This window comes from Manis pentadactyla, chromosome 6 (assembly GCF_030020395.1).
Source record: "Manis pentadactyla isolate mManPen7 chromosome 6, mManPen7.hap1, whole genome shotgun sequence".
Classification (NCBI taxonomy): Eukaryota; Metazoa; Chordata; class Mammalia; order Pholidota; family Manidae; genus Manis; species Manis pentadactyla.
In genome coordinates, this window is record NC_080024.1 from 8,238,220 (window position 1) to 8,264,695 (window position 26,476).

Consider the following 26,476-nt stretch of genomic DNA (forward strand, 5'->3'; position numbering starts at 1 on the left):
CCATTTCATAGAAAAACAGGGCAAAAGACCAAGGTATGCAGGGCTGGCTCAACCATGTTTTGGTGGTTACAGAAAGAGAACTTTGATCATGCTTCTCATATATTTCAGAAGGAGTAAATGGAATTACATGGTCTTTTGTAAAGAAAATCAATTCTCTATGAAGCCCATCCTGATGGTCTCACTTCCTCAAGGGGCAGTTCAGAAGGTCCTTGCCTGCCAGCATTTTATGAGAGGTTTCACACAATGCTCCAATTATTGATATGAGAACAACTAACCCAACTTTAAAAGATTCAAGTATCTTGCTTCTTTGGTAAATTTTTCTATTCTGTCTGGGGATTCTGACGGCATCTGTCTGTGCTGCGCAGTTTACAGGTTTGGGGAAGTTAGCACTGACCATTCTCCTCAACGAGGCCTTTGCAACATGATGTTTTTTAAAACAAGTCAGGGCAAGACTTTTTTCAATTTCTCACATTTTAACCTAGAAGTCATAAAATAAGAAACCGTAAATTATTATATACAGTTGACCCTTGAACAACCTGGGGACGAGGGGCGCCAACTCCCCCTACAGCCAAAATCTGCCTATAACTTTTGACTCCCCCAAAACCTAACTACTAATAGCCTACTGTTGGCTGGAAGCCTTACCGATAACATAACAGTTAATTAACACTTATTTTATATGTTGTGTGTGTTATATACCATAATCTTACAATAAAGAGAAATCAAAATTTTTTTTCAAATTGTCAAAAAAATCTCTGAAAAATTTTTTCCAATATATTTATTTTAAAAAAGTCTTCGTATAAGTGGACCCATGGCAGTTCAAACCCGTGTTGTTCAAAGGTCAGCTGCGCTGCATTTTTATTTAATGCTTCCAGAATGTGTTGTAAGGCCCAACCTAAAATCATGGCCATCTTATTCAAGGAAACCAATTTAAAATTTGTTAAACTTGTGTTTAATTTGTTAACATGTGTTTTTAAATGTATTAATAAACTTAGAAGACTAGGGAAACTTTTTGTTGGCATCGGAGATCTGGCTCAGTTTAGACCAAAAGAATCACTATTTACATTCCTTTATATTATAAGCATAAGTGGAATCACCATAATTGATTCCTTTCCACTTAGCTTCCAGCCAAACCACTTAATAAGCCCGTGATAACGTGAGTGGTAACTCAAATGAGATTCTAATCATTCACTTTTGTGTTATGACACACTTCAACTAATTTATTGTTAGGGATCATCCTGGACTCAAAGTTTTTGTAGACAGTTGATCCTCCGAACCGCTCCTATGGGTCGCACCTTCACGGACAGCGCTGCTGTCAACAAGATGTTTGATGTTGTCACATAAGGCTTAGTGCCAGCCGCCGGCTACCTGCCGGGCTTCTCCACATGCTGGCTGGCACGTGGCCTCCGTCCTTCCTCCGGCTTCTGTGACTGGCAGTCCTCCCTCCGGCCAACTTCTTTCTGCCTTCCTGGCCGCCTCTCTCTCTGGCAACCCCTTCAAGAGTTCTCTTCCCCATGTGAGCTCCTTGATTATTTCCTCGCACTACACGCTATTGGCTACAACCCCACAGGCTTCATCCACCATCCTTACACTGACCATCCTCACTCTGGCTTCCATGGTGGTGGGCACGGCATCTCTGCGCCCTCCAAACTCTCAGGTCCACAGTGGAAGTGCTTTTCCCCCAAGCCCAGTCTCGGAGCCCTTCGGTCCCGGTGCCAGAGACCTCAGGGTCGCTGCTGATTCCACAGCCCTTCCCTCACCTGCTTCATTCGGCTCCCTTGCCCATCAGTTCCAACCGCTCCTGCGATCCACGTTTTCTTCTTGATGTCTCCGCCACCAGTTCAGACCTCATATCCTCCAAGAAGCCTTAGAATATAAGGAATGTTTTATTTATCTTTGCATCCCAAGGGCTGTGCACATAGCAGGTCCTCAATAAATCTTTTTTATTGGTGAACTGAAATGAAAAGTTGGACTTTACTGATATGGCAAACTAGCAAGGGGGTGTCCTCTTTTATTGAGTCAAACTCAATAAATATGACTTGTTCTGCTTCTACAAAATTCCATCCTGTTCTATGAAGAAGATATTTGAGGGCTGAGGTTGTAACTTTATTTTCTGTGGCTATATTTAATTTTTATTTGTCCATTTTACAGAAGTATTGGAAAAATGAATTTGCCACTCTCTCATTTTCCTCTCTTCACTAGCATTTTCTTTCCCATATATTTCCTATTAATGTGTCAAATGCTTGTTTGTTTGTGGACAAATTTTGTAGTAAAAAAAAATCTTTCCAAATTAATTTTCTTAGTTATATTATTGCTTATGTATTATTCCACATAGCTAAAAATCTAATACAACTCTTTCACGCAAGATACACCATAATTAACCACGTATTTCACTTCTGTAAGCAGTATGTTCTTCATTTCTCATGTATCATTCTTCATAGGACTCATTCCTTAGTTGTTTTATTGGGTTTGGGACTCTGAAAATCTTTTAGGTTTAATGACTTTCCGAATGCAAGCTTGCAACAGTATTTTCATATTCTTCTCCAGCTGCATCCTGAGGTGGTTGGGAGGTCTGGGGGTTTCACCCAGGCCCAGGGTGCCATGAGAGGGAACCTTGTGTCTGACAGTGGGAAGGTAACTCTCATACCTGCCTGTCACTGGCTCAGGCTCTGTACCCTCGCTCTGTTCCCGCTGGGTATCTCTCTTGAGTGACCTACCACCTTTTCTCCTAGTAAGGGCCTTCAATAAGGGATGCCTGGGGGGCCAGGACTGTGGCCATGGGGAGGGAAAGGAGATCATGAACCAGCCAGAGGTGATGGAGCTGCATGGGGTCTCGGGGTGGTCAGGGTGTGCCTGTCTGAGAGTGTGTAGCTCTGTGTGGCGGGGGGGGGGGATATTTTTCTGACTTTGGATCTCCTTACACATTTGTGTGATTTGTCAGATTGTGATTTTGTGTGATTTGACAAATTCTTGTGTTTTTGGATGTGAATGTGGCTGTGTATGTCTGCAGAAGCATAAGCTTATGTGGGTGCCCTGTGTGTGTGTGTGTGTGTGTGTGTGTGTGTGTGTGTGTGTGAGTCCTCGTGCCTCTTGTGTGTGCACATATCTTTGTATGTGTTTACATGTGTGTCTCTAGGTTAGGGTATGTCTCTGGTGTGTGTGCCGCCGTGTCCATGTGTACATCTGGGTGTGTGCATCTCAGGGTAGAAATGCACAGTCCTGGCCATGAGCCTGTGGAGGTTTGAGCAAAGTCCACAGCACACACTAAGATCATTCTTGCGTGCTGGAAGTGGGCAAAGCCCTGTTTATGGCAAGGTGGTGTGGCACCCGTTTGAGGCCCCCTAGGGGCCACTTAAGAAGGAAAGTCTTCCTGACGGAGGAAGTACTGAACAGACTTGTGGAGTCCTGTCAGTTCTTGCTGCCTGGGCCCCTCATCTGGACAGGAGGCTGGGCTGGGGCTGGGGGTGGCCTATACACTCTTTTCTTGAGACTGGCCTGCTTCATGTAGCCTGAAGCCCCTTCTCTGCTGTGTCCCGGACAGTTCCACAGACGGACAAAGAAGGGACAGCCCAGGGAAACACACAGCCCCTTTGTCTGACCATGGCACCGGGAGGCTTGGCTTGGAAATGCGGTTACTGTGGTGTTGAAACCCGGTGCCTGTCAGTCTTCTGTGAGGGAGAGAGGAAAAGTACCACCTGGGCGAGGCGTCTTTTACCCTCTCTCAGACCCAGGCGTCTCCACAGTGAAGGGGCCTGTGTGTGCTCATCTGTGCAGGTGGAGGAAAGAGGTCCCCCTGCGCACCCCGGAGCCTCGGAGGAGCAGGGCCTCCTGGGCACAGGCAGCTGGAAGCAGGGACCTGGGCTGACCACCCAACAGGACAGTGTCCTTCCCTGGGGGGCAGAGTCGGGGAGAGACAGCCTCAGGATGAAGAGAGGGGCCGGTCGCCACAGCTTCTCAGCCCTGCGGGCCGGCTCGTTCCCTCTTTGTTGGGACTTGTCCTGGCTTTAACGCCGGAAGTCCAGTATCCTGGGACTCCCCAAAGCCCTGGCCACCCTCTCCCACCCCAGGTAACAATCTGGGGCCTCCTTGGGAAGCTGCCTCTTGCCCAGGGGGCGACCTCAGATGCCTGAGGGCTTTGTGTGGGGACCTAGAGCAGGACGAGTTTGGGGGATTTTGCTCCCCACCCTACAACTGGCCAAGGCGGAGTTTTCCTGCTATTTCTGGCCCACGCCCACCTTCCCTGGCACCAAGAGCTTGGGGCTGGGGCTTTCCGTGGAGACTGGTGCAGTAACAGCGGTGGGGCGCCTCATGTCTGGTCTCCATACCCACCTCCCAGAGGTCCTGAGGCAGAAAAAGCTGAAGTGGCCAGGGGGCTGAGCGTATGGGACCCAAACACTTAACTTGAGCTTATTGCACTGTTTGTTGGTGAGAGAGGTATGGAGAGGTCCTGATCTGCTATAAACCAAGGTTTGTCGTTCCAGAGCCAGGCTGCATGAGAAGCCACCAGGTTCTGTCACCTGGGGAAAGAGAAATTAGCCTTTTGTGTTAAAGGGGGCAGTGGAGAAGCGGGGCAGCGCGGGGTTCCCGCACACCGAGGCTGCTCCCTGTTGAGGCAATGGGGCTGTTGACACTGAAAGGGAAAGTGTATAAGGTGGACGAGGAAAGAGCCTGACCGCAGGTGACAATATGGGCAGGCAAGGTGGGTGGGGGCGAGGTGGGTGTCCAGAGCCTGGCCCAGTACTTCCGGGGTGGCAGGATGCTTGAGGGTGGCTGTAGGTGTGACCTCAGAAACCTAAATCAGAAACTTCTGAGGCTGAGTTTGGGCAGCGAGGGCCTGGGAATGCCTCCCCTGAAGGACCCAGGCTGCCCTCCCGCCCGGCTCCCTCCAAGCCTCCACCAGCCAATGCCTTGGAGCAGGGCTCGTCTTTCCTGCCGCCACAGCCTCCCCAGCCAGGCAGCCATTCCCCTGCCCAAGGGAGCCCCTGTCACTGCCTTCTGGGAGGCTGGTTTGGGCAGTGGTACGTCCCAGGCACAGGGCACCACTGCTCCTTGTGAATGGGAGGGCTGTGCCCAGCCACAGGGAGGGGCAGAGCCTGCAGGGACAGGGGCCCCAGTCCACTAAGCCCAGCCGCCTCCTTCCAGTGGTGATTCTGTGAGCCAGGTGGGGGGGCCCCAGTGTGGACATGAAGCAGTTTGGTATGTTTTCTTTGGCCTGTTGACCATCCTGAGGAGGGGCACCCACCCAGTAACACGGACCGGACCCCCCAATGGCTGAGAACTCACTGTGAAGACGGAGGCTTCCTGGAGGGGCCCCAGGGCCCGCAGCGGCCCACGGTGTGCCGCTCCCTGCGCCTGGCAGGTGCCTGACTCCCGAAGCTTGGAGAGGTCCAGGTGCCTGACACGGGCCCCTGGCCCCTGGGACTGCTAGCAGGATGGCTCAAGGGAGGGGAGACGGGAGGAGGGGACTGTGTAGGAGGGGAGGGGGCAGGTGAGCAGGCTGCCCAGGCGGCTGGAGGCCAGAGAACGGCCAGAAAGGAGGTCCCGGGCACATGAAGAGTGAAGGGCAGAGAGGGAGGCCAGGCAGTCAGGGGTGAGGGAGGGAGGGGAAGGGGGCTGGCAGGGCAGGGCCATCAGGGTGCCTGTGGGCTCCGGAGCAGGGAGGGGGACAGCTGGCGAGAGACGGGAGTGTGGCTGGGTGAGTGGGTGGGCAGGAGGAGGTCCAGGCTGAGGGCCCAGAGTGGAGGCCTGCAGAGGTCATGGGGGGAGGGTAGCAGGTAGGGAGGAAGAGGCAAGGGGAGGGGGAGGGCAGGGGTGGGGGGCTGGGGTGGCAGGGTAATAGTTAGATGGCTTTCTCTTCCTCGTTGCCAATGCAGCAGGTTCCATCTGCCTGTGTTTCCTTAGCACTCAGGATCAGGTACTTCTAGAGAGCAAGCAAGGTCGTGGGGAGCTCTGCCTGCAGGGCAGTGTGTCCACCGCAGAGATGAGGAAACGGAGGCCCTCACGGAGGCTATCACAGGCAGTGCTTGGGCCAGAACTAGGTGTGCTTATTTGCAGGAGTCCAGGGATCAGGGAAGGAGACAGGAGTCCTGGATGGGACGGAGGGGAGGACTAAGAGAGACCCAGGCTGCGGAAGCCTCTGGGCAGCGTGAAGATGCCAGAGCGGGTGAGACTTCTGGCCTCCCATGGGGACGGTCCCCGTGATGAACACCTTCTGGAGTTCAGAACTCTGAGGTCTGTCTGTCTAGTTGAGGCCTCTGGGCTTTCATCTTATAAATATTCATACCCATGTTCTTTCCATTTAGAAAAGGTGTACATCCAAGTATTTTAATGAACACTGAAAACTTTCCCTTCCACAATAGCTTTCCCTACATAACATTATGTGCATTATGTAACAATTTAATGTATTTTTACAGAAATCTGTGTCATTTAGAAATTACATAATACATAAATTAAGACTTCTGGTCACCTTAGATTACAGAACAAGTATTCATCCAATTTGTGAGTATTTTTCTACCTTCAAAACCAAGAAGAGCATGGGTTTTTGTTCTTGTGACATCCTCTAATATTTCCTCTGCCCTGTAGACACCCTCATAAACAGCAGTGACAGCCTGACAGAGCAGACCCCCGGGGGACAGGTGGGATGGGCTGCAGGTGGGAAGTGAGTTTCTCTGAGCAGCAGAAACACCTTGTGTATAGACTGTGCCAGTTTTTAAAAGGTGCCTGAGGTTCCTGCCTGACAAGGTAGATTTTCTCTGTGAAGCTGGAAATAAAGGTGTGGTGGGTGGGGGGATCTGGGGTGGGACTGACTTACCAGAAAGGGGTGCTGGTGCTCCAAGACCACCGTTTTGCCTGGCCCCCTCTGCCCCACAGGAGTGCTCTGCATTGGCTCGGTAGCAGGCGGGTGGAGTGGAGCAGGGGTGAGGCGCTGACCCAGGCTGGGGATGAACTGGCAGCATGGGGTACCACCCACAGTGGGTGGAGGGAGGCCTTCAGGGCTGAGGGACTCCACGGTGTGCTCGTGGCAATGGGGGTCCAAGGGCAGGAGGTGAGATGGAGGAGGTCACACTGTGAGGGCAGAATGTGGAAATAAGGTGTCATTACATTTGACGCCTTTGGAGTCAGGCTGGGGTGGTTGGTATAACTGCTCAGCTTCTTGATAACTGGGTCATCTCGGGCAAGTTGTTTAAGCTCTCGGCGTGTCTATTACCATACCCATACAATGGGGTGCTCACAGGCCCTGCCTCATCAGGCTTTGTGGGGACTCAGTGAGGTGGTGCAGGTGTGCACCCTGTGCCCGCCAGGCAGGTACAAGTCTGTACTCACTGGGCAATCGCCAGGCCAACTCCAGCTCTGCTCTGTGCCCCTGGTGCACATGTGGCACGGGACTCATCCTTGCTGTACCTCAGTTTCCTCATCTGTAAACGGGTCTAATGATAGTATATGCCTCATAGATACCCTTGGGACAGAGTTTTGCATGAGACTAGGAGTGCAGGCCTGACTCGGAGGAGGGTCAGGGGTTGGCCTGGGGCCTCCCTTAACCCTGACCTGCCAGGCCCTGGGTACTGGACTATTTTTTTATCCTCCAACCCAAGATGAAAAAATAATAATGATCATCATCAAAATTAATTCAAACATTTCCAGCAAGGAAATCAATACCATACTCTAACCATGGAGGCGTGCGGGTATGCTACAAGATGATTCATGAAACAGAAGGACCCATTACACCCAAATTCCCTGGAATTTCCATGCAGCAAAACCAGGATAAAAGTGTGGGGGGTGGGGGAGGGGTAGAAGGAAATGAGTGGGGAGAAAATGCTCACAAAGAATAAATAGGATAATTAATGACCGAACTGTGAGAATATTAAGCTCTCCATGGACACATGGGCTGTGGACACAGTGCATTTTATGCAACAGGAAACACGAAAAGAAATAGTCCACCGTTTACCCCCACCCTACCACGTCCCCAGGAAGCTGTGACCTCTGGCAGGTGTCAAGTTGCTCAGAGAGACCAGGGGTGAGAAGCCCCCGGGGTCCAGGCAGGAAGGGGTCTGGGGCCCTGGTTGCTGGTGGAGGAACGGCCGGCAACCTCCTGCGAAGGTTCATCCCAGGATGCTGCCCCCTTGAGGGCCAGACCTTGAAAGGGCCTTGGAGAACCTGGGCAAGGCAGCCGGTTATTAACGTAGGGACATTTATTTAGAGTTCTGAAGGCATTCAGAGGCTCCCTCGAAGTGCTGGGCCTGCGTATATAGATCAAAGACTCTTTCCTATCCTGCGTTCAGCAGGAAGGGAAGCTTGGATGTCCACCTTTTCCAGAACCTCATGGTCTTCGTAAGCTTTGCGGTGAAGGTCTCTGGAATTTCTGGCTGGGAAACCACCTTGGTCTGATTCCTGCTCACTCAGGGGGACTCCTGCTCCCATTGGGCCATAAATGGTGATAGGTAGGGAGTAGGGAGTTCTAAAAAAATTACGAGTCATGACAGGAACCCAAGGAAAACCCACACTCAGATGTCGGGACACCCAGAACTTTACGCCCAAACCTCACTATTACACCAGTGCAGGCTGGGGTGGGCACGTAGGAGGGAACGGGTGAGTTCTAAAAGGTTGCTGCCCCTTGTGCATTTTACTCCACGGACCTTGATATAAAGGTTGTGGCCTTGATGCTGTCAGCCATCCACCTGTCCGCTTTCAAGGAGGGGACATTTTCAGTTACTGCTGATGGCCAGTAGGGTTCAGTGTCTCTGCGGGCAACTGAGGGTCAGGGTGGGGTGGGGGACGCAGTCCTCTGGAACTTAGTTTGGATCAGAAAAGGGCCTCGTTTGGGCTCCAGTGGAAGATGCAGGCTAAGGGAGCTTGAGGACAGCGCTGCCTGGGGGTTTGGAGTGGAGGGCGGGAGGCCCCGAGGGTGGAGGCCCAGCTCCCCTGCCCCACCCTCCCTTCCTCTGTTGAGGCCCCCTATTATTTCGGGGACCTCACCCCTTCCATCAGGAAGGTCCCATTTTCCATGTTGCTCCTTTTCTTTTTTTCTAAGAGACCCTTGAGACAGACATAACATCAGTGGGGACTGGTGGCGGCAGATGTCTCAGAGTCCCCAAATGCTGACACTTGCTGGGCGCTCTTAGCCCTGCTGTCATGCCAACTGCTGAAAACAGTGTTTTTGAGGAAGATGCTATTGTCTGTCTTGACCACCGCTGCCTGGCAGGGACGTTGTTGATTGAATGAGTCTGTGACCCGCCATTTCCAGAAGTAAGGCCAAGCTCGTAGAGCGGCTACATGGGGGAGGGGCTGCTTGAACCTGGGCCTGCCTGAGAGTCTCACTGGATCAGTGGCCTTCTCTCAGACACCCCCATGCCCCTGTCCTGTCCTGGCTCTTTCCTTTTACTGCTGTTGCCCTGACTCCACCCTGACCACCTGTGTCCAGCCCTGATCCACCCCATCTCCCCGTGGCCGGTCCCGGTTTGCATGGGTGCTAGAAGAAAGTCACTATACCGTGTACGAGGTTCCCCTTTTATGGGGCGACTTCCTTTCCAGTGCAGATGCTCCCTGGGACCTGAGCACCCCTGCTCCTGTCTGCCAGCCCTCTGGCCTCTGCTCCTGCATTCCACGCATACCCCGGCCCACATACGGAGCTTGTACCTGCCCTCAGGCTGTTCCCCCGGGCCCCTGGCGCCTTCCTCTTCACTTCACCCCTTGCCTCTGGTCCCTGAGCAGCTCCCCACTGCCAAGCAGGCTGGGGGCCGTTGTGCACCCCCCTGGCCCAGCACTTACATGCTGCACTGCCCCGGGTGGCAAGTCTTCCCCCTGGAGGGGATGCTCCACTAGTGCAGAGGCCTTTGATGGCAAAAGGAGGAAATTTAAGCATCAGGAGAGGGTGTGGCGAGTCCTCAGTGCTGGGGAGCTACTCTGTGACAAGCCGGGTGGCTTGTTCCTCATCCCAGAAGGAGCAGAGCCCTGGAGCTCAGTGCGGCGCAGAAACCTTGGCGGGGTTGGAGGTGCAAATTGCACCTGTCCCCTCCCCTGGGCTCCCCAGCCGGCAGGCAGGCAGGAGCCCCACAGGCTCCCAAGCCTGACTTGTTCCGGGTGGTGAGAGGGTAGGTGCTTCTGGGAGGTGTAAGGGAAATCTTCGGAGAAAAGTCTTCATATTTATGACTTCCAGAGCTGTGCAGGGGCGGGGAGAGGAGAGAAGTTGATGGAGGGGCCCCAGCTCTGTGGGTGGCCGGGGGCAAGTCCCTGCCTGGCTTTCCCTGGGAGTCTGTTTGGCCCCCACACTGCCCAGCCAGGGGTCCACCATTACTCCTTCAATGAGGTTCGTTAACAAAGCTCCCTCAGAAAGGGCGGTGGAAGGTGACTTGTGTGCAGAACAGCCCACGTAGGACTTGGTCTTTTATGTTAAAAGAGGGAGAAAATAACATGAATGTATACACATTGGTACAGAAACTGGAAGAAGTGGTCATCAGCACCCACCTGAGGATAGGTGGGTGCTGGATGTGGCTGTCAGAGGTGGGGCAGAGACACATCATTGTATGCATTTACATATGTGTTTGAATATGTGCATGTATTCAAAATTTTAAATAAAAAGCAACCACAATAAAACAGACGTTTGTATAAAAAAAGAAAACAGAGCAGGAGGTAAGCAGGGCTCCCTGTGAGGAGGGGCTGAGCAGTGAGGGCGTCACTCTCTGCAGGCTCCTGGCCGCCTGCAGCTACGCCCAGGATGCGCTGGCCGGGCCACCTCCCCTCTGCTGAGACCGGGCCCGGGACTTGGGGGTGCCACACTTGGGGAGGGCCTGCCCAGCATCAGGCCAGCTTGGGGTTCCCTGGCCCGGAACAGCGAGTGAACTTGGTTCACACAAGCACGGGTGTGGTCAGAGTCGGACATGGTGGAAGCTTCAAAGGCTGTCATCGTTCTGTCAGCAGTTCGTGGGGAAAGCCATGTTCGGGAGGGCCGGTGACTTCCCCACAGTCATACACGCGCTGTCATTTCTACAGAGATGACCCACTTGCAGGAATGAATCACGCGGACCCACCTCGGGGAGTTTCTATTCCTGCAAACACCTGAAAGTCACAGCAGCCCTGCCTGTAAAAATAGCCCAAGTCTTGATCTCTAATGGTATCTCCTAGTCCCTCCTGGGCGATGGAGCTGAACCTGCCAGGCTGTGTTTCAACCCAGACTTTCTTGAATGGCGGGAAGCAGCACGGGTTCCCTGCTGAGAGCTCCCCAGGGCCCGTGGGTGAGATTCAGCGCTCCCAGCCCTGGAGATGGGCGGTCCTGGGGAAAGAGGGGCCCAGCTCTGTGGGTGGCCGGGGGCAAGTCCCTGCCTGGCTTTCCCTGGGAGTCTGTTTGGCCCCCACACTGCCCAGCCAGGGGTCCACCATTACTCCTTCAATGAGGTTCGTTAACAAAGCTCCCTCAGAAAGGGCAGTGGAAGGTGACTTGTGTGCAGAACAGCCCACGTAGGACTTGGTCTTTTATGTTAAAAGAGGGAGAAAATAACATGAATGTATACACATTGGTACAGAAACTGGAAGAAGTGGTCATCAGCACCCACCTGAGGATAGGTGCTCTTCAGTCCATGGCTAACCCAAATAGCTGTGGAGGCCTGGCATGGAGAGGCCAAGGCCAGGGAGCTCAGCAGCATGCCCTCCCAGCCAGCCACCCCCGCCACACCCCTGACAGCCCTTGGAAACACACAGGCAGGGCACTAGGGGTCCCCTCCAGGCTGGGCCTGAGGCTTTCCCAGGCCACAAGGCCTCCGTATGAAGGTGTCCAGCACCATCCCCTTTTCTGGCGGGAGGCCGTTCTGAATCCTGAACCCCAGAAGCGCTGGAAAGCATGACAGTCTTTCAGACGCTGGCTGCCCCTGTGCCGCATGGGTTTAGGAGGGTTTGCAACGCCTTCTCCAAGGCTCTCACACTGCTGCTCATGCAGTCGCTCCTGACTTTCCGGGGGGAAGCTGGGTGAGCCTGCAGACCCTCTGAGAGGACGCAGGAGGGAAAGCCCTCATCCTGGACACGTGTTCCAGGCCACCCCTTCTAGTTCCACTCACAGAGCCCCGCTCCAGACCCAAGAAAAGGAGCCCCTCAGCCTGACAAAGCGGATGCTGGAGCCACTTGAAAGCATCTGGTCCCACCCCCTCATTTCAGCGATGAGGAAGCTGAGCCCCAGAGAGGGAAGTGACTCTCCCCGGAGCAGGCTGGTGACCAACCTGGGAGGACAAATGACATCTCAAAGCCTACTCAGCTGCACCGGACTACCAGCAGGTAACAGCCCTTGAGCCACTTAGAAAAATCCAGGCACAGAACCACAGACTGACCTTGCGCATGTGGACGGCAGGTGACTTTCATGAGGTCAGCCAGGCCTTTGTGTCCTGGGCTCTGTCCACACCTGCCCAGACTCAGCAGTTTGTCCCATATGGGGGGGAGGGGGGGGCCGCAGCAGCCCCCAGCAGCCTCTCTGACAGTAGTAACAGCAGGCAGAGGGGGCTGGTTTGTCCCTGATTATTGGTGACATTTTCTATGAACCCTCAGCTTCCTCCTGATTTGACTCAGGGTTGCAGCGTCTTGCCGGGGTGGGGAAGCCTCACTATAGACAGCCTTCCCCAGGGGATCTCAGCTCGCATGCCACCACCCTCTGCTGGCCCGGCTGCCTACATCCCCAGAATAGTGCTGGGAAAGCACCAAGAGCCCAAAACTACACACTTTCAGGAGTCACCCCACAGCATCCGAGCAAGGTGCTCACTGCAGGCCAGGCTCACGCTTGGAAGGGCAGGCCCACCACCTGCTAGCCGTAGAACTTCCCTAGCCTCCGTGTACCTCTCTGGAGAATGGGAGCGATAATAGTTTCTTCCTCACAGGGCTCTTGAGAGCAGTAAGTGAGTAAGTGATGGAAGGGCTTCTGCCCCGATAAGCCCCTAGGGAAGCGTTAGCTACTACTCTACATGATAACTGGATTGTTCCCTATGTGTACCCCCATGGGTCACACATGACTGTTAAAGGCCCCACTCGACCACAGCAGGGAAAACTTACCAGATGATGCAGGTGGACCAGGGAGGTGGACATCTGAAGGGAAGGATGACATTTTTAGGAGGGAAGGTGACAGCAAGGGGAAAGAAGCAATGTCAGGTAGAGCTTGGCACACAAAGTGGGGGAGCTCTGGATATACTGGTTGTTCTTGCTGGTGGGGGGATCAGGGTAGCAGCAAGACGGAGAGACTCAGAATGTGAGTTCCAGTGAGGCCCCTCACTACCTGTGTGACCTTGAGTAGATTCTTTAGCTTCTGTGAGCCTCACTGTCCTCATCTGTAAAATGGGCGTAAATCACAGCAGTGTCCTAGGAATGCACCAAGTACCCTCTGTAGAGCATTTAGCACAGGGCAGGCTATGTCTCATGTCCCGAGCCAGCCCTCCACTCCCCCAGCCCCACTCCAAGCCCACCAAACTTGAGTGCCACTCCCCCAGAATTCCAGAGGCAGGAAGCTTCGGGGTGCTCCTCCCCTCTGTGTCCTGTTGCTTCTTGTCTTGTGTCTCCCAGAAGCGTAGCTAGATGCAGACAGACGAATATATTCACATTATAGTGTTAGTGGCACATAATGGCATCCAATTATCTATTTATATTCTAACTGCAGCATTCAACACCACACCCGCAGAGGAGACTGGGATGTCAGGCAAGGAACTTGGGTGAGACGACCCTGGCACAGGAGAGTGTTCCTCCTCAAGCTGTGCCCCTCGGGCTGTACTAACTCTGCTCAGCCACAGGCTGGCTTCCCCTTCTCTTGGGTGGCTCACACCACAGTGCTCCTGGGAATGAGGGGTTGTTGCAGCATAAGAGAGGGGGTCACCTTCTTAGCCTGCAAACCCCCTACAGTTGCATTCTTTCTGCTGCTGCTGTTTTCTGGGAAGTCCAGCCTGCTGATGGAAGAGAGGCTGCCTTGGTCTGAGCCACACAGCTGGGTTGGGGCTGCTCCAAGTGGGACACTGGATCCTTGAAGGCACGGGCAGACTGGGCGCAGGCAGCTGCAGGAATCACAGCCCAGAAGGGCCAAGTGGGCGGTCAGAGAGCCGTCTCGGTGAGGCCACCGGCCCCCGCTTCTCGAAGCTGAGCAGTTTGCTATGGCACCCAGAGCCCGTTCCTTTTATAGCCAGGGATTCATACAGCAGAACATGTCCAGCATGGGAGGGTGCCAATATGTCTATTTTCTAACAGACTGTGAGCAACTCTGGTCCTGTCCACGTGTTCTAACCCCTTCCCAGCCCCTCCATGTGCTGCCCCTGCAGCCAGCAAGCCCCCAGGGCATGTGTGCTCAGAGCAGCTCCATGGCTATTGTCACCCACGCTCTTCTTCCAGCTTCCCGAAGTGTAGCCTGGGCTCACCTCATTTCCCAGGCTGTCCTGTTTACAAGAATGCTTAGAAACTCCCATTTTCCCTCAAGCTGTGATTGCGTCTGTGTTTTGTCTATTAATATTTGTTCCTTTTCAATTTTTTCAGTAATGAACTCCTGATTTTATCCCTGACTCCCACATTCTTTAAGACACTACTTGAGAGAATGCATAAAAATGCCTGTTATATATTATTAAGATCATGATTGTGTTTTCTTTGTGGTCTGAGGATAGAAAGGTACAATATTTGTTACCTTGGAATACTTGGCTAGGCCCAGGAATGGGGTAAACTTGACGAAAGACCCTTTCCTCTCCCAAAGAGCGTGTGTTCCCTTGATTTACGGTTTAGTCCCCACAATCTGCCAGTTCTAGCTTATTAACTGGGCTGTTCAGAGCTCCATTGACTTGGTGGATTATATTCTAAGAGGGGAGCATTAAGGTCTCTACCTACAATTAAATTTTCATTTCTACTTCTTTTTGCATTTCTGGTATGTTTGAATTATGTACTTCTTTGCTATGCTCATTGGAACATAAATTGAGTATTTCATGTTTTAATTATTTATTGAGGCTTTTACTTTTGTGTAGTCTCTGTGTGATTCTCTCAATTCTTTTTACTAAAAAAAATTACTTTGTATATCCCTTCTTCTTGTGTGTTCTGTGTGCCTGATAAACCATAGACCATCCAATCATTTTACTCTGTCTATGCCTTTTTCTTGTCAGCAAAAGATGATTGGCTTATGATTTTTTTTAATGGATGACCTTTTTTATAGGGAGTATTACAATCATTGGGAAATATTACAATTGTTTCATTTGTATAAACCTCCATGGGAGTGTCCCCGTGCTTTCTATATTGAGATACTGCAGTTTCTCATTTTCAGTTTCTAGTGTGAATTTTGTCTTGCCTTTTGTTCCTTTAAAATAGAACCAGATAATTTAACCTAAATATCCAGTTTAGCAAACATGTAGTTTTAACTTTTGCATTTGTTTCTATTAACAGCTCTCTAAACTTGGGGAGAATTTTATTTCATTATCTTTCCTTCACCTAATCTTCATTGTTAATGGGACATTTTGAGTCTCTTTAATATTGCACTTTACTCCTTATGTGATGCACGGTTTTTCGGACGTGGTGGCTGACCGGGGACAGATGAAGCTTCTCTTCTTACTATGGATCGGGGTCTCATTGCCATTCTCTTGTCTCTTAGATGGCACCTGCTTTCACTTGTCACTTCCAGCTGTCATTTCATGCTTTCTTCCCAAGTCCATCAGAGGCTATATGTTGAAATGTTCATCTCTTAACTGGCAAGATTTATGCCTCATCAGCTGAGCATTGGCTAATTCAATGCATTTCTTTCAATTTTGTGTAAACCTTCCTCCCGCCCCCAGTGTGCCTCCAACACACAGCCAGACTTTTCTTATTTTTCTCCTTCCCCTCTCCCCCATTTAATACAATTACAAAAAATTTTAGTTGTTTTCACATTATCATTAATTAATTAGAAAAATACACCCCAACTCCCTTCCCCCCTAAAAAAAAAACAGAGAGAGAGAGAGAGAGAGAGAGAGAGAGAGAGAGAGAGAGAGAGAAAGAGAGAGAGATAACTAGAGATGAAAGATTTAAAAATCCCCGACCATCTAACTGTTAGAATGCAACCAGTGTTTGGCACATGGAAATTTTTTTCTAGGTTTTTTTCCCCGCTATATGTGGTTTTTAAAAAAATCATCTGAATGTATAATTCTGTAGTTTGTGGGTTTTTTACTTAACATAGTCAGCATAAACATAACATAGAGAAATTTTCCATTGAGTAGATTTACCACTGTGAAATTAAGCTCTTGTTGGCATTTAAATGTGTGTATTTTTTGCTATCAGAAAAAAAAAAAGTTAAAGTGAACATATTTCTGCACACAAGTTTTCCTTCTTTTGCATAATTTACTTAAGTTAAATTTTTAGAATCACTGGATGAATGACAAAGATTTTCTTGGCTTATAAATTATCAAATCTCAAAAGCTGCATAATAATTTGTACGCTCACCAGCATATCGGCGACTGTTTCACGGAACCGTTGCCAGCTTCTTTGTTAAATTTGATAAGCAAAAGTTTTATCTCTTTGTAAGTCCTCTTCTGGGAACTATTAGTGTCTTGTTCCGGGTTATCTAATGCAGCACTTGATATTATGCATTTTTTATACTCTTCATAGAGGAAGAACATCATTTATCTAACATATATGTTGAATTTTCTTTCCTTCAGGATATTATTTGATGTTACAATTTTTTAACAAAAAGGATTTTTCTAATTTTGTGTAGTCAAACCTGTCCTATTTTCTGATTCTTTTGCTTTTCAATCATTCTAAGTTGACAAAGAGCTTTTCCCTGAACTAGCTTTTATAAGTTGTCCCCAAATTTCATCTATTTTTCCTATGGTTTGATTTTTTGAAACTTAAATCATTTGTGAATTTAGAATGTCTTTTGCTATATGGTGTGAGATGAGGATCTAAATTGGATTTTACCTCCAAATTGCTCACTGAGAGTCTCAACATCAGTTATTGACTAAGCCTTCTGTTTGTATTACTGATTTTGGGGAATGCTTCATTTATTTTTCTTATTTCTGTTAATTGTCTTATCTGGGGCTTCTAGGTGTTGGCAAGTGCGTTATTTATTTATTTTTTACCATTAAACACAAAGTTGGCCATTGATGTGAAAAGGTTAGTCTTTATGACGCATAAGAAGTACCCTTCTATACATTTGGTACAAAGTCAAAAATAATCATTGCTTAGTCAGCCTTTCCTGAAATTTTAGCTATTACATTAAAATATGTTTTTGATCTTAAAAAAAAAAAGAAGTACCCTTCTATTCCTTCATTTACATGACTTTTGTGGAAAAATTATTCATTGATACAATCAGATGGCTTTTCCTTTTTGCTTTAATGATATAATGCACAATATTAATAGATTTCCTAACATTGAAATGGTCTTAACATTTCTATGGTCAATCTAATTTGGTCAATAATGATTTATAATTGCAATACACTGAGTTCTAGCTGCTATTTTCTAATCAGGATATTTGCATCTGCCACAAGTGCATTTGAGCAATTGTTTGATTCTTTTGTGTTACATTTGTCAAGTTTTGGCGTTTGGGTAAGTTAATTTCATAACAAAATTCATTAATATTATCTTGTGATCTGAAATTATTTATAGAGTATGGGATTACCTGTTCCTTGACGTTTTAAATAAACTAGAACCAGTTTAAGAGTAATTCTTTGGTAATAGTCACAGTTTCTTTCATGGTTGCTGGTCTAATCAATACTTCTTGTATCAACTATTGTATCAGTTGTGCTAAATTATCTTTTGCCTCCAAACTGTCAACTACATCAAGATTTTTTAAACAGATTGACACACAAGTGATAAAGTAGTTTCTTCTTATTTTTTCTCTCATCTCCATCTATGCTTAATGCCTTCTTTCTTATTCCTAGTTATGTTCATGTGCATCTTCTTCCTCATGGCTGTTAGGAAGAAATGTGTTATTTAGCTTACTGTTTACCCCCACTCCCCCACCAAAGAACCAACTATTACATTTATTAAGTCTTGTATTTTCCTCTTTTCAATCATTTATTTCTGCTCTTCATAAATTTTTTTTGTTGAATTTTCTATGACATTTTAATTTTTTTCCCCTAATGCTCAAGTTAAGTGCTTAATTCATTCATGTAGTTCCCTTTTAAAAATAAATATTAAAGTTGTTAAGGCTATGTATTTATCCCTGAGAATAGTTTTGGCTGCATCCTGTAAATTTTTTTTTTTCACAACTCATCCAGAAAGTTCTTGTCATTCTTGATTATATTTCATGCATGTTGTTGTGTGGTTCTGACTTCAGTTATTTTTAAATAACCAGTTTTATTTTTTCCTAGATTTCTGTGTATTGTGGTCAGAGAATATAGCCAATGTAATTTCTGCTTCTTTTTGAATGGAAGGTTTTGTTCTTGGTAGGCAGATAATTCATTTTAGTAACTGTTTCTTGGATACTTGAGGAAAAAGTGAATTGCTCATCTGTTTAAAACCAAATCTAAGAGCTAGTAATTATATTGTATTCATTATATTATTTATATAATTCTATAGCCTAATTATATTTTGCTTACTCAACCTGTTCAAATATATAGTACATTAAAGTCTGCCACTGCAACATGTTTTTGTCAATGGCTTTTTGAATTCTGAAAGTTTTACTTCATGGGCTTTTATACAGTGGCATTTAGTGGATAAAACGACTGTATTTGCCTTCACCAATTTTCTTTTATTAACACAAAACAAACTTCTTAATCCTGATGTGCGCCTTTATTCTCAAATTTTACAGTGCTAAGTATGAATATGGCCACTCTGACTTTCTTTTTATGTTTGTCTGCTTTATCATCCTGGGACTTTTCATTTGAATATTTCTCTGTCATTAAGTGTGTCCTTTATAAGCAACAAAGACTTGAATTTTATTTTGAAATTGAACTGAAAAATGTGAGTTGATAAAGGGAAGTTGGAATCGTTCATATCTGTTGTAATTTCTATGCCCAGTTTCTTTTCGCCTTGCTCCTTGGCCAGCTAGCCTGATTTGTTTGCTTGTTTCTCTTTACCTTCCTCAGTCATTTTGGAGACGGGCATCCTGTTTTTAATAGTCCCTGGTTACGTCAGGTTTAAAAACAATCTTACACTTTCTGTAATTATCAAAGTGGAAAAAAACCTAGAACAATAAAACTTTTAGTTTCCTTTCAAGGAGTATTTGCTTCATCCATGTCCTCTTGTCGGCCACCATACCTGCCCCCTCCAACCCAAGAATATTCTTCCTTCTTTGTGAGTTTATCTAAGGTAGCACGTCTTATCTTTTTTTCAAGGACGAAGGTGATTTCTTTAACTGTTTCTTCCTTTTAATTTTCAAGTTGTAACTGTAGCTATCATAACTTAAGTCTCTTCTCATGGTTTCCTGCTTTTAATGCTCAGCTCCAAGCTCTTCCACCCGATGTTTTCCTTCTTCATTGTTATTATCTCTTGGAGGTTGCAATTTTTCCCTCTTGGAGGCAATTTTCTTCTGGATGGCACATACACTCGAGGGTGGCTTGCCATGATCTTTACACCTGAGCGGCCATCCAGTTGGGTAGGAAAGTCTTGCATCCAAATTTTCTCTCTCAAAAGTCTTCTGGTGTTAATCATTTTTTTCTGAATGGTTTTCAAGAAATATGGTTTGTTTATTCACTGATGTTTGTAAGGCTCTATAGTAATGACATTTAAAGATGTGAGTGGAACATCTGGGAGTGGCTGTAAATTTTGCATGAAATACGGCTCCTCTAATCCAGCATGTCATCTTCTCTGTTGCTGGGTTCAGCCCCACCCGCCAGGCAGCAGACTGCTGGTGGCCAACAAAGGCCATCCTGGGCCCCTGCGGTCTACTCCCAGGCTGGATTTGGTGGACCCATGCCCTTGCCCCATTCGATTCTATTTCCTTCCTGGCATGAGGCTGGGACCAGAGCCTATTAAAATCCTCCTGTGAGGCAACGGACCCACTATCCCTGCTGCAGGAAGATAACACCCTGCTGATGGTGCTGCTGGGAATGGTCACGAGGAATGTCCTCATGTTGCCCGTGACACGCTCAGGAGATTTTGACATGAATGGAAGCACTGGGACAGCCCCTGGGGTGGCTATCAGGTGGCTGCTCCAGCCTGCCTCCAGGAGACCCTACTGCTTGCTGGGAGGACAGGGGACTGACAGTCCAGCTCTGCCCCCTCAGCTCCGCTGTGATGTTGACCCTGAGGCCTCTCTGTCCTTGGGCTGCAGAAGTAGGAATCCCGGTTGATTCCTGCTCAACCTGGGACGTCTCCAACGAGTAACCCGTGCCTAGGGACTCCCCAGCCCCGGGCCAGGGCGTTCTCAGAGCGGCCCTGCAGCCTGAAGCTCTTCCTACCCAGTCCTGCCTCCCCTCTCTCCTTCCACAGGCATACGACCTGCTCTGTGGCCTGCAGGCTCTCCCCGTCCAGTCCTGCTCCTTCCTTTGCCTGTCACAGCCATTTCAACCAACCTCTCAAATGCCTAATACTGTCTTAGCATCTGCTTCTCAGCCTCCCTCCCGCCCCCCTTGCAGCCAGCGTGGGGATTGGCGTGGATCCGGTTGGCTAGAACAAGAGCTGTCGATGGCCCCCACTACAAGTGGACTGGTTTATACTGGCAGGCCATCTCTGAGAAAAATGACTGTTTTATCTCTTGCTATTTATCTCCTGGAACCTTTTAAAATCTCATTCCAGTGAAGTTCTTGATCTTTTTTCAAAGATGGTTTCCTTGAACTTTCAGAGGGAGTTCAGAGGATTAATTTTTCAGATTCTCTGCTCATTCTGCCATTAGCTGGAAGTATGCTTTTTGAACCAAATTTCTTTTGCCAGTCCATGGAGTGCTTCCTCTTCAAAGATTACTATTTGAAAAGTTCCCATTTGATGTCTATCAGTAATTCAAACATGACCTTCAGGATTGTCCTACCGGAGGGCACTGATGGCTGACTCGTGTCTGCCTCCCACACATGCACCTGTTCGGACACAGTTCAGACAAGTCCCAGCATCCCAGCATGTATACATTCCACCAGACCATTGTTCGCCCTTTGCTTTTCACTGGTTTATTCAATTCAGCCACATTTCAGGTGTGGGTTTGGGTTTATCTTTGAGCATCGCTGACTTTTTTACTTGGCAGCTTTATTCTAGGCTTTGAATCATCAGCAGTGTGCTGGCTTTATCTGCGGAGGGTGCCTGAGTATGCCCGAGCCAGAGGCAGATGCCCCAAGTTCCTTTTTGCTGCCGTGGTGGATTTCTTTAAGTGTACAACTTGTATCGCTCTGATCTTTGTGGTTCCTGGCTTTTTCTGCTACTTCTGATGTTGAAGGTGACTTCTGTAAGCTGATTCATTCTTCCTGTTTGGGTCTCAGTGCTTTTCAGTTAGACTTGGATTGGGTTTTTGCCTACTTTTCTTAGTATTTTTGAAATTGATCCTTTTGGTTTCAAGTTACTCTAGCTATTTTTGGAGATAGGCCTGTGCATATTTTGGCATATTTAGCCAGGAGGAGGCAGCCTGCCAGCTTGCATTTATTCTAGGCGTCCAAGAGCAGGAGCAGCTGTACCTGGGGGTCTATACGGCACAACACTACGGGCACCGTTCATAGAGACCACAGGAAATAGGAGGAAACGTGTTTTCCTAGATCTTTCGTGACATAAACTCATAACAAAAGTTAGCACGTAGGAAAGCCACCAAATAAAGTAATAAATGTTAAATGTTTAACATTTGTTAACATGGTTCTCAGTGGATGATTGATATATACATATCTTTTGCTAGAAGTTAGAAAGGGTTTGGGAATCGTATTCTATATGGCAAATTAAAAACACCCAAATATTTCCTTCCCAAAGGTTTTCAAGGAAGCTGCAGGGACTAGACACAATAACAGAACGGGAATTCCCTCAGCAGTAGCCGAGTAGCAAAGAACTTAAGTCACAGGGATGTTTACTGTGGAATATTTTGTTTACCAGTGAAGCTCTATGAAATCTAAATGTTCACCAATAGGCTCATAGAGTTGTGGGACAGGCACACAATAGGATGCAATGGGGCCATGAGAAAGAAAAAGTCAATTCCCAGATGCTGATGTGGAACAATTTCCAAGAAACATTGTAAAGTGAAAAAGCAAAGGACAGAGCTGTAGGCATAATATTTTCCAAACTAAAAGAAGAACTAAACATATATGTGTGTGTATGTATGTGTGTGTGTGTATATATATATATATATATATGCATATACTTGGACAATTTCTGGAATAAATATGCACAAAACTTAACCATGGTTGCCTCTGGAAAGGACAACAGAGGCCCTGGGGTATAATGGAGGCTACTGCCCTTTGTTCCTTTGTACTGTTTGAATATCTTATGTGCATAGTATATGTCTCAATTAAAAAGAAATGAGTAACACAACATACGCTCAACCAACAGCCACACTGGTCACCAGGGCAGGATTCTCTGCGAAAGGTCATGTGGGTGCCTTTGCCCTGCTGCGTCTACATCTGGGACCCCAGCCCCTGCTGCCTGGGGTCACTGCAGGCAGGGGAGGCACAGTGAGCAGGCTGGGGCTGCACTTGCTCAGCCAGTTGCCTGCTGGTGGGGTGGGTAAGGAGGAGGCCAAGTGTGCATGACCTCTTATACACGTGGCCGTGTGCACCCACGGGCATGGCACCCTGCACATCGCACAGACCAGTCGTGTCGGCAGATGGGCCCTATCTCGGGGGAAGAGTGGGTGAGAAAGGAGAGTATGGGTGAAGTTTGGTTGTATTTGAACTCTCTGTCCAGCAGCACCGGCTCTGGAGGCCTGGTGTTGGTTGACCATCTGGCTTGGATCCGCTCTAGGACCGCTGTGATGGGCTGAATGCTTGTGCCCGGCACACTGAATGCATATGGTGAAACCTAACCCCCAGTGTGATGCTGTTGGGAAGGGGGACTTTGAGAAATGATTAGGCCGTGAGGTCGATGCCCCCATGAACGGAGTTAGCACCCTTGTAAGGGGACCTTGGAAGGTTCTCTCCTCTTTCTGCCACGTGAGGATACAAAGAGAAGTCGGCAGTCTGCAAACTGGAAGAGGGCCCTCACCAACCAGCTGGCACCCTTGTCTCAGACTTTCAGCCTCCAGAACCACAAGAAATAAATACTGTTGTTTATAAGGCCCCTAGTCTATGGTATTCTGTTATAGCAGTAGAACTAAGACAGCCGCATACCCTGATATAAAGCTCTAGAATGGCATGCATGCCCCAACCCCCAAATTCGCCAGGCTCTTAAGTAAGACCCTCATCTTTGGTCCAATCAGGAGCCCTGACTTGAGACACCCTTCTTGTCTGCTAGAATCCAGCATCCCTGGGTGGCCACACCTGCAGCCTTGTTGCCTTGTCCCTGAGACCAGTTCTCATGGTCTCCTTGTCTGAAGGCCTTTCTTGGCTTTGTAGAGATCTCAAGCCCTCACTTCCTTCCCTCTGGGAATGTGCTTTCTTCCATGTTTCTCCATTTTCTGTCTGGCCTTCTCCTCAGAGTGGCAAGAGGCTGTAGCAGCTCCAAACCTTATATCTTCCCAACTTCAAACCCCACAGAAGAGCCCAACCACCTTCCTAGAAACCCAAACAAGACTGTTACTGCTATTAATTGCCTCTGCATGGGTTTTTAAGATGCTATATAGAATACCATTCCCAAACCCTTTTTAACTGCTAGCAAAAGATACATATATATATCAATCATCCATTGAGAACCATGTGTTAAACATTTAACATCTATTACTTAATTTGGTGGCTTTCCTACGTGCTAACTTTTCTTATGAGTTTATGTCACGAGAGGTCTAGGAAAATGCATTTCCTCATATTTCCTGCGGCCTGTGTGAATGGTGCCTCCTAGCGTTGTGCTGTATAGACCCCCAGGGGCAACTGCTCCTGCTCTCGGGCGCCTTTGCATCCCCAGACCTATGAACAAACCAATCACCGTGTCCAGGGGAATGTGATGTGATGCACTGATTTCGACCAGTCCTAAGGTCAGGGGTGGGGTCTACTCTGTCCAGCCTTAGGGGCTGTGGATGGGGAGAGCGGAGACTGTGTATAAGTAGGGGCTGGGTCCTGGGAACAGCATATGAATCCCTGAGCAAGCTGCAGCTCAAGCCTCTCCCAATTTTCATGTTTTCAGTTATGTGAAATTCTTTTGTTGCTTCAATCAGTTTGGCTGAGAGTCTGTGTCATTGTTACTACTTTTAACAGAAGGAGTTCTGATTGAAAAAAAAAAGGGACAGATGTTCATACACAGTTCCATTTTTGTAAAAGCAAAAGACACACACGTGCACCAGTGTATGTGCAGAGAGAGAGAGAGAGAGAGTCTGGAATGATATATATAAAAAAGTAACAGTGATTATATCTGGGCAGCAGGCTTAGGGGTACTTTTTCTTTCTGTGTTTTCTACTTGTTCTTCACTGAGCATGAATTGCTGTGTGATGAAGGGTGTTCGTTGTTCTTGACAAGGTCGTTTGAATCCATCACTTCTAGAGACGAGAGGAACGTCCCCTAATCTCCTGTTGGTGTTGCAGGGAAGAACATGAGCCTGCTAAACGAGAGCGAGAACTGCTCCTTCAGGGACGTGGACGAGCTGATGAAGACCGTGCAGCTGGCAGTCCACATCCCCACCTTCTTCCTGGGCCTGCTCCTCAACCTGCTGGCCATCCGAGGCTTCAGCATCCTCCTGAGGCAGAGGTGGCCGCAGTGCGCTGCCACCTCCATCTACATGATCAACCTGGCGATCTTTGACCTGCTGCTGGTGCTCTCCCTCCCGTTCAAGATGGTCCTGTCCTCCGTGCGGATCCCCTTTCCTTCCTTCTGCACCCTGGTGGAGTGTCTCTACTTCATCAGCATGTACGGGAGCGTCTTGACGATCTGTTTCATCAGCCTGGACAGATTCTTGGCCATCCAGTACCCGCTCCTGGTCAGCTACCTCCGGTCCCCCAGGAAGATCTTTGGGATCTGCTGCACCATCTGGGTCCTGGTGTGGGCCGGGAGTATCCCCATCTACAGCTTCCACGGCAAAGTGGAAAAGTACCGGTGCTTCCACAACATGTCTGACGGCACCTGGAGTGCCAAGGTCTTCTTCCCGCTCCAGGTGTTCGGCTTCCTTCTTCCCATGGGCATCATGGGGTTCTGCTCCTCCAGGAGCATTCACATTCTGGTGAGCCGTCGGGACCACACTCAGGACTGGGTCCAGCAGAGGGCCTGCATCTGGACAATCGCGGCCAACCTGGCTGTCTTTGTGGTCTCCTTTCTTCCAGTCCACCTGAGCTTCTTCTTGCAGTTCCTGGTGAGGAATGGTTTTATTGTTGAGTGTAGAGTTAAGCAGAACATCAGCTTGTTCTTGCAATTGTCTATGTGTTTCTCCAACATCAACTGCTGCCTGGATGTTTTCTGCTACTACTTTGCTATCAAAGAATTCCGCACGCCGTCACGGATTATGGCCCAGCGGCCTTCCAGGGTCCAGCTGGTCGTCCAGCATACCGTGATCACCAGGGGATAAGGAGAGGAAGACCTGCTCGGAGGAAGGAAACCCAGCCCTAATTCCAGTAGTGGAATCCCGTTCCAAGGTTCTGATATGGTGGGATGATATGTGGTGTATCTACCGGTGTGTTTTTCCTTTTGATGCTCAGTGAGGGCTGTCTTTGCTCGTTATGCCCCGAGGACCTTTCCCCAGCACCTGGACAGCTCAGTATAAATCACCCAGTGTTGGGTGATCTCTGAGGCACTTAACCAGGTGAATTCTTGATTTCTAAGTCTAAAGCAGTAGGTGAAAAAATTGAGAAGGAGAATGAGACCATCTGAGCAAGGCTGTTTCCCAGTCCTTCCATGAAGACTAGAAGATTCTAGAAGGATGAGAGAGAAGAGTTAGGAGAGATAATCGAGAGGGTTAGTCATGGTGGAAGGTGTCCTGGGCAGAGATGGAGTGAGAGGGACTGATCAAGCTCCTTTTTAGTTTTGGGGATCCCGGGGTAGAACAGACTTGTATTTTCTGGTCCCTTCTTGGGCTCTGTTAGGCAACAACCTTGCAGAGACAGCAGCAATTGGAGCAGAGCAAATATGCACAGAGAAACCCAAGTTTTCTATGGGCCTTAGAATACGTTGGAAGCCAGCCAAACCCTCCGGAGCCCGCGAGAAGGCTGCAGAAGGACGAGGGACGCTGGTGAGGCCCAGGCTGTGGTGCGGCTGTGTGAAAGTGAGGACAGACCAGAGGGCCCTGGTGACACCTGAGGGCCATGAGGGCATAGGATACGCCTGGGGAAGGAAGGAATCAGGCCAAGGGCTGGAAGGGGACAGCTCCAACCCGCTGCCATCAGGGTGTCCATTGCCTGGACTTTAGCACCGGCCCAGGTGAGGTGGGGCAGCGGAGACAAGCCTGGGAGAAAGGAATTTCCTGAACACGACCGGCTTGCTGTCTTGAACAGCCTGGGAAGTTGTTAATTAGACTTCATTTCCTTGAGAATGAGGAGAAAGAATCAGGCTTGATTTGGTTCAGCCGAGGAGAATAAAGAACGTGCGTTGCCTTGCCCTCGCGAGCCCCG

The 26,476-nt window shown here is 48.6% G+C and overlaps 1 protein-coding gene across 6 annotated transcripts in view; it reads left to right on the forward strand.

The window, feature by feature from the left end:
• GPR55 (G protein-coupled receptor 55) overlaps positions 1-25,651 on the forward strand; it is a 51,522-nt gene extending 25,871 nt beyond the window's left edge. For 3 of the 6 annotated variants that reach the window (XM_036912491.2, XM_036912517.2, XM_036912499.2), the window contains one exon: positions 24,464-25,651. In XM_036912491.2, coding sequence (XP_036768386.1) covers positions 24,464-25,437 — 974 coding nt within the window. In that variant the 3' untranslated portion in view covers positions 25,438-25,651. Of the gene's footprint in view, positions 1-1,227; positions 2,029-12,138; positions 12,256-21,005; positions 21,257-24,463 lie in introns of those variants that run through there. The other 3 variants (XM_036912478.2, XM_036912536.2, XR_005030323.2) reach the window with 3 other exon arrangements.
• The last annotated feature ends 825 nt before the right edge of the window (positions 25,652-26,476 follow it).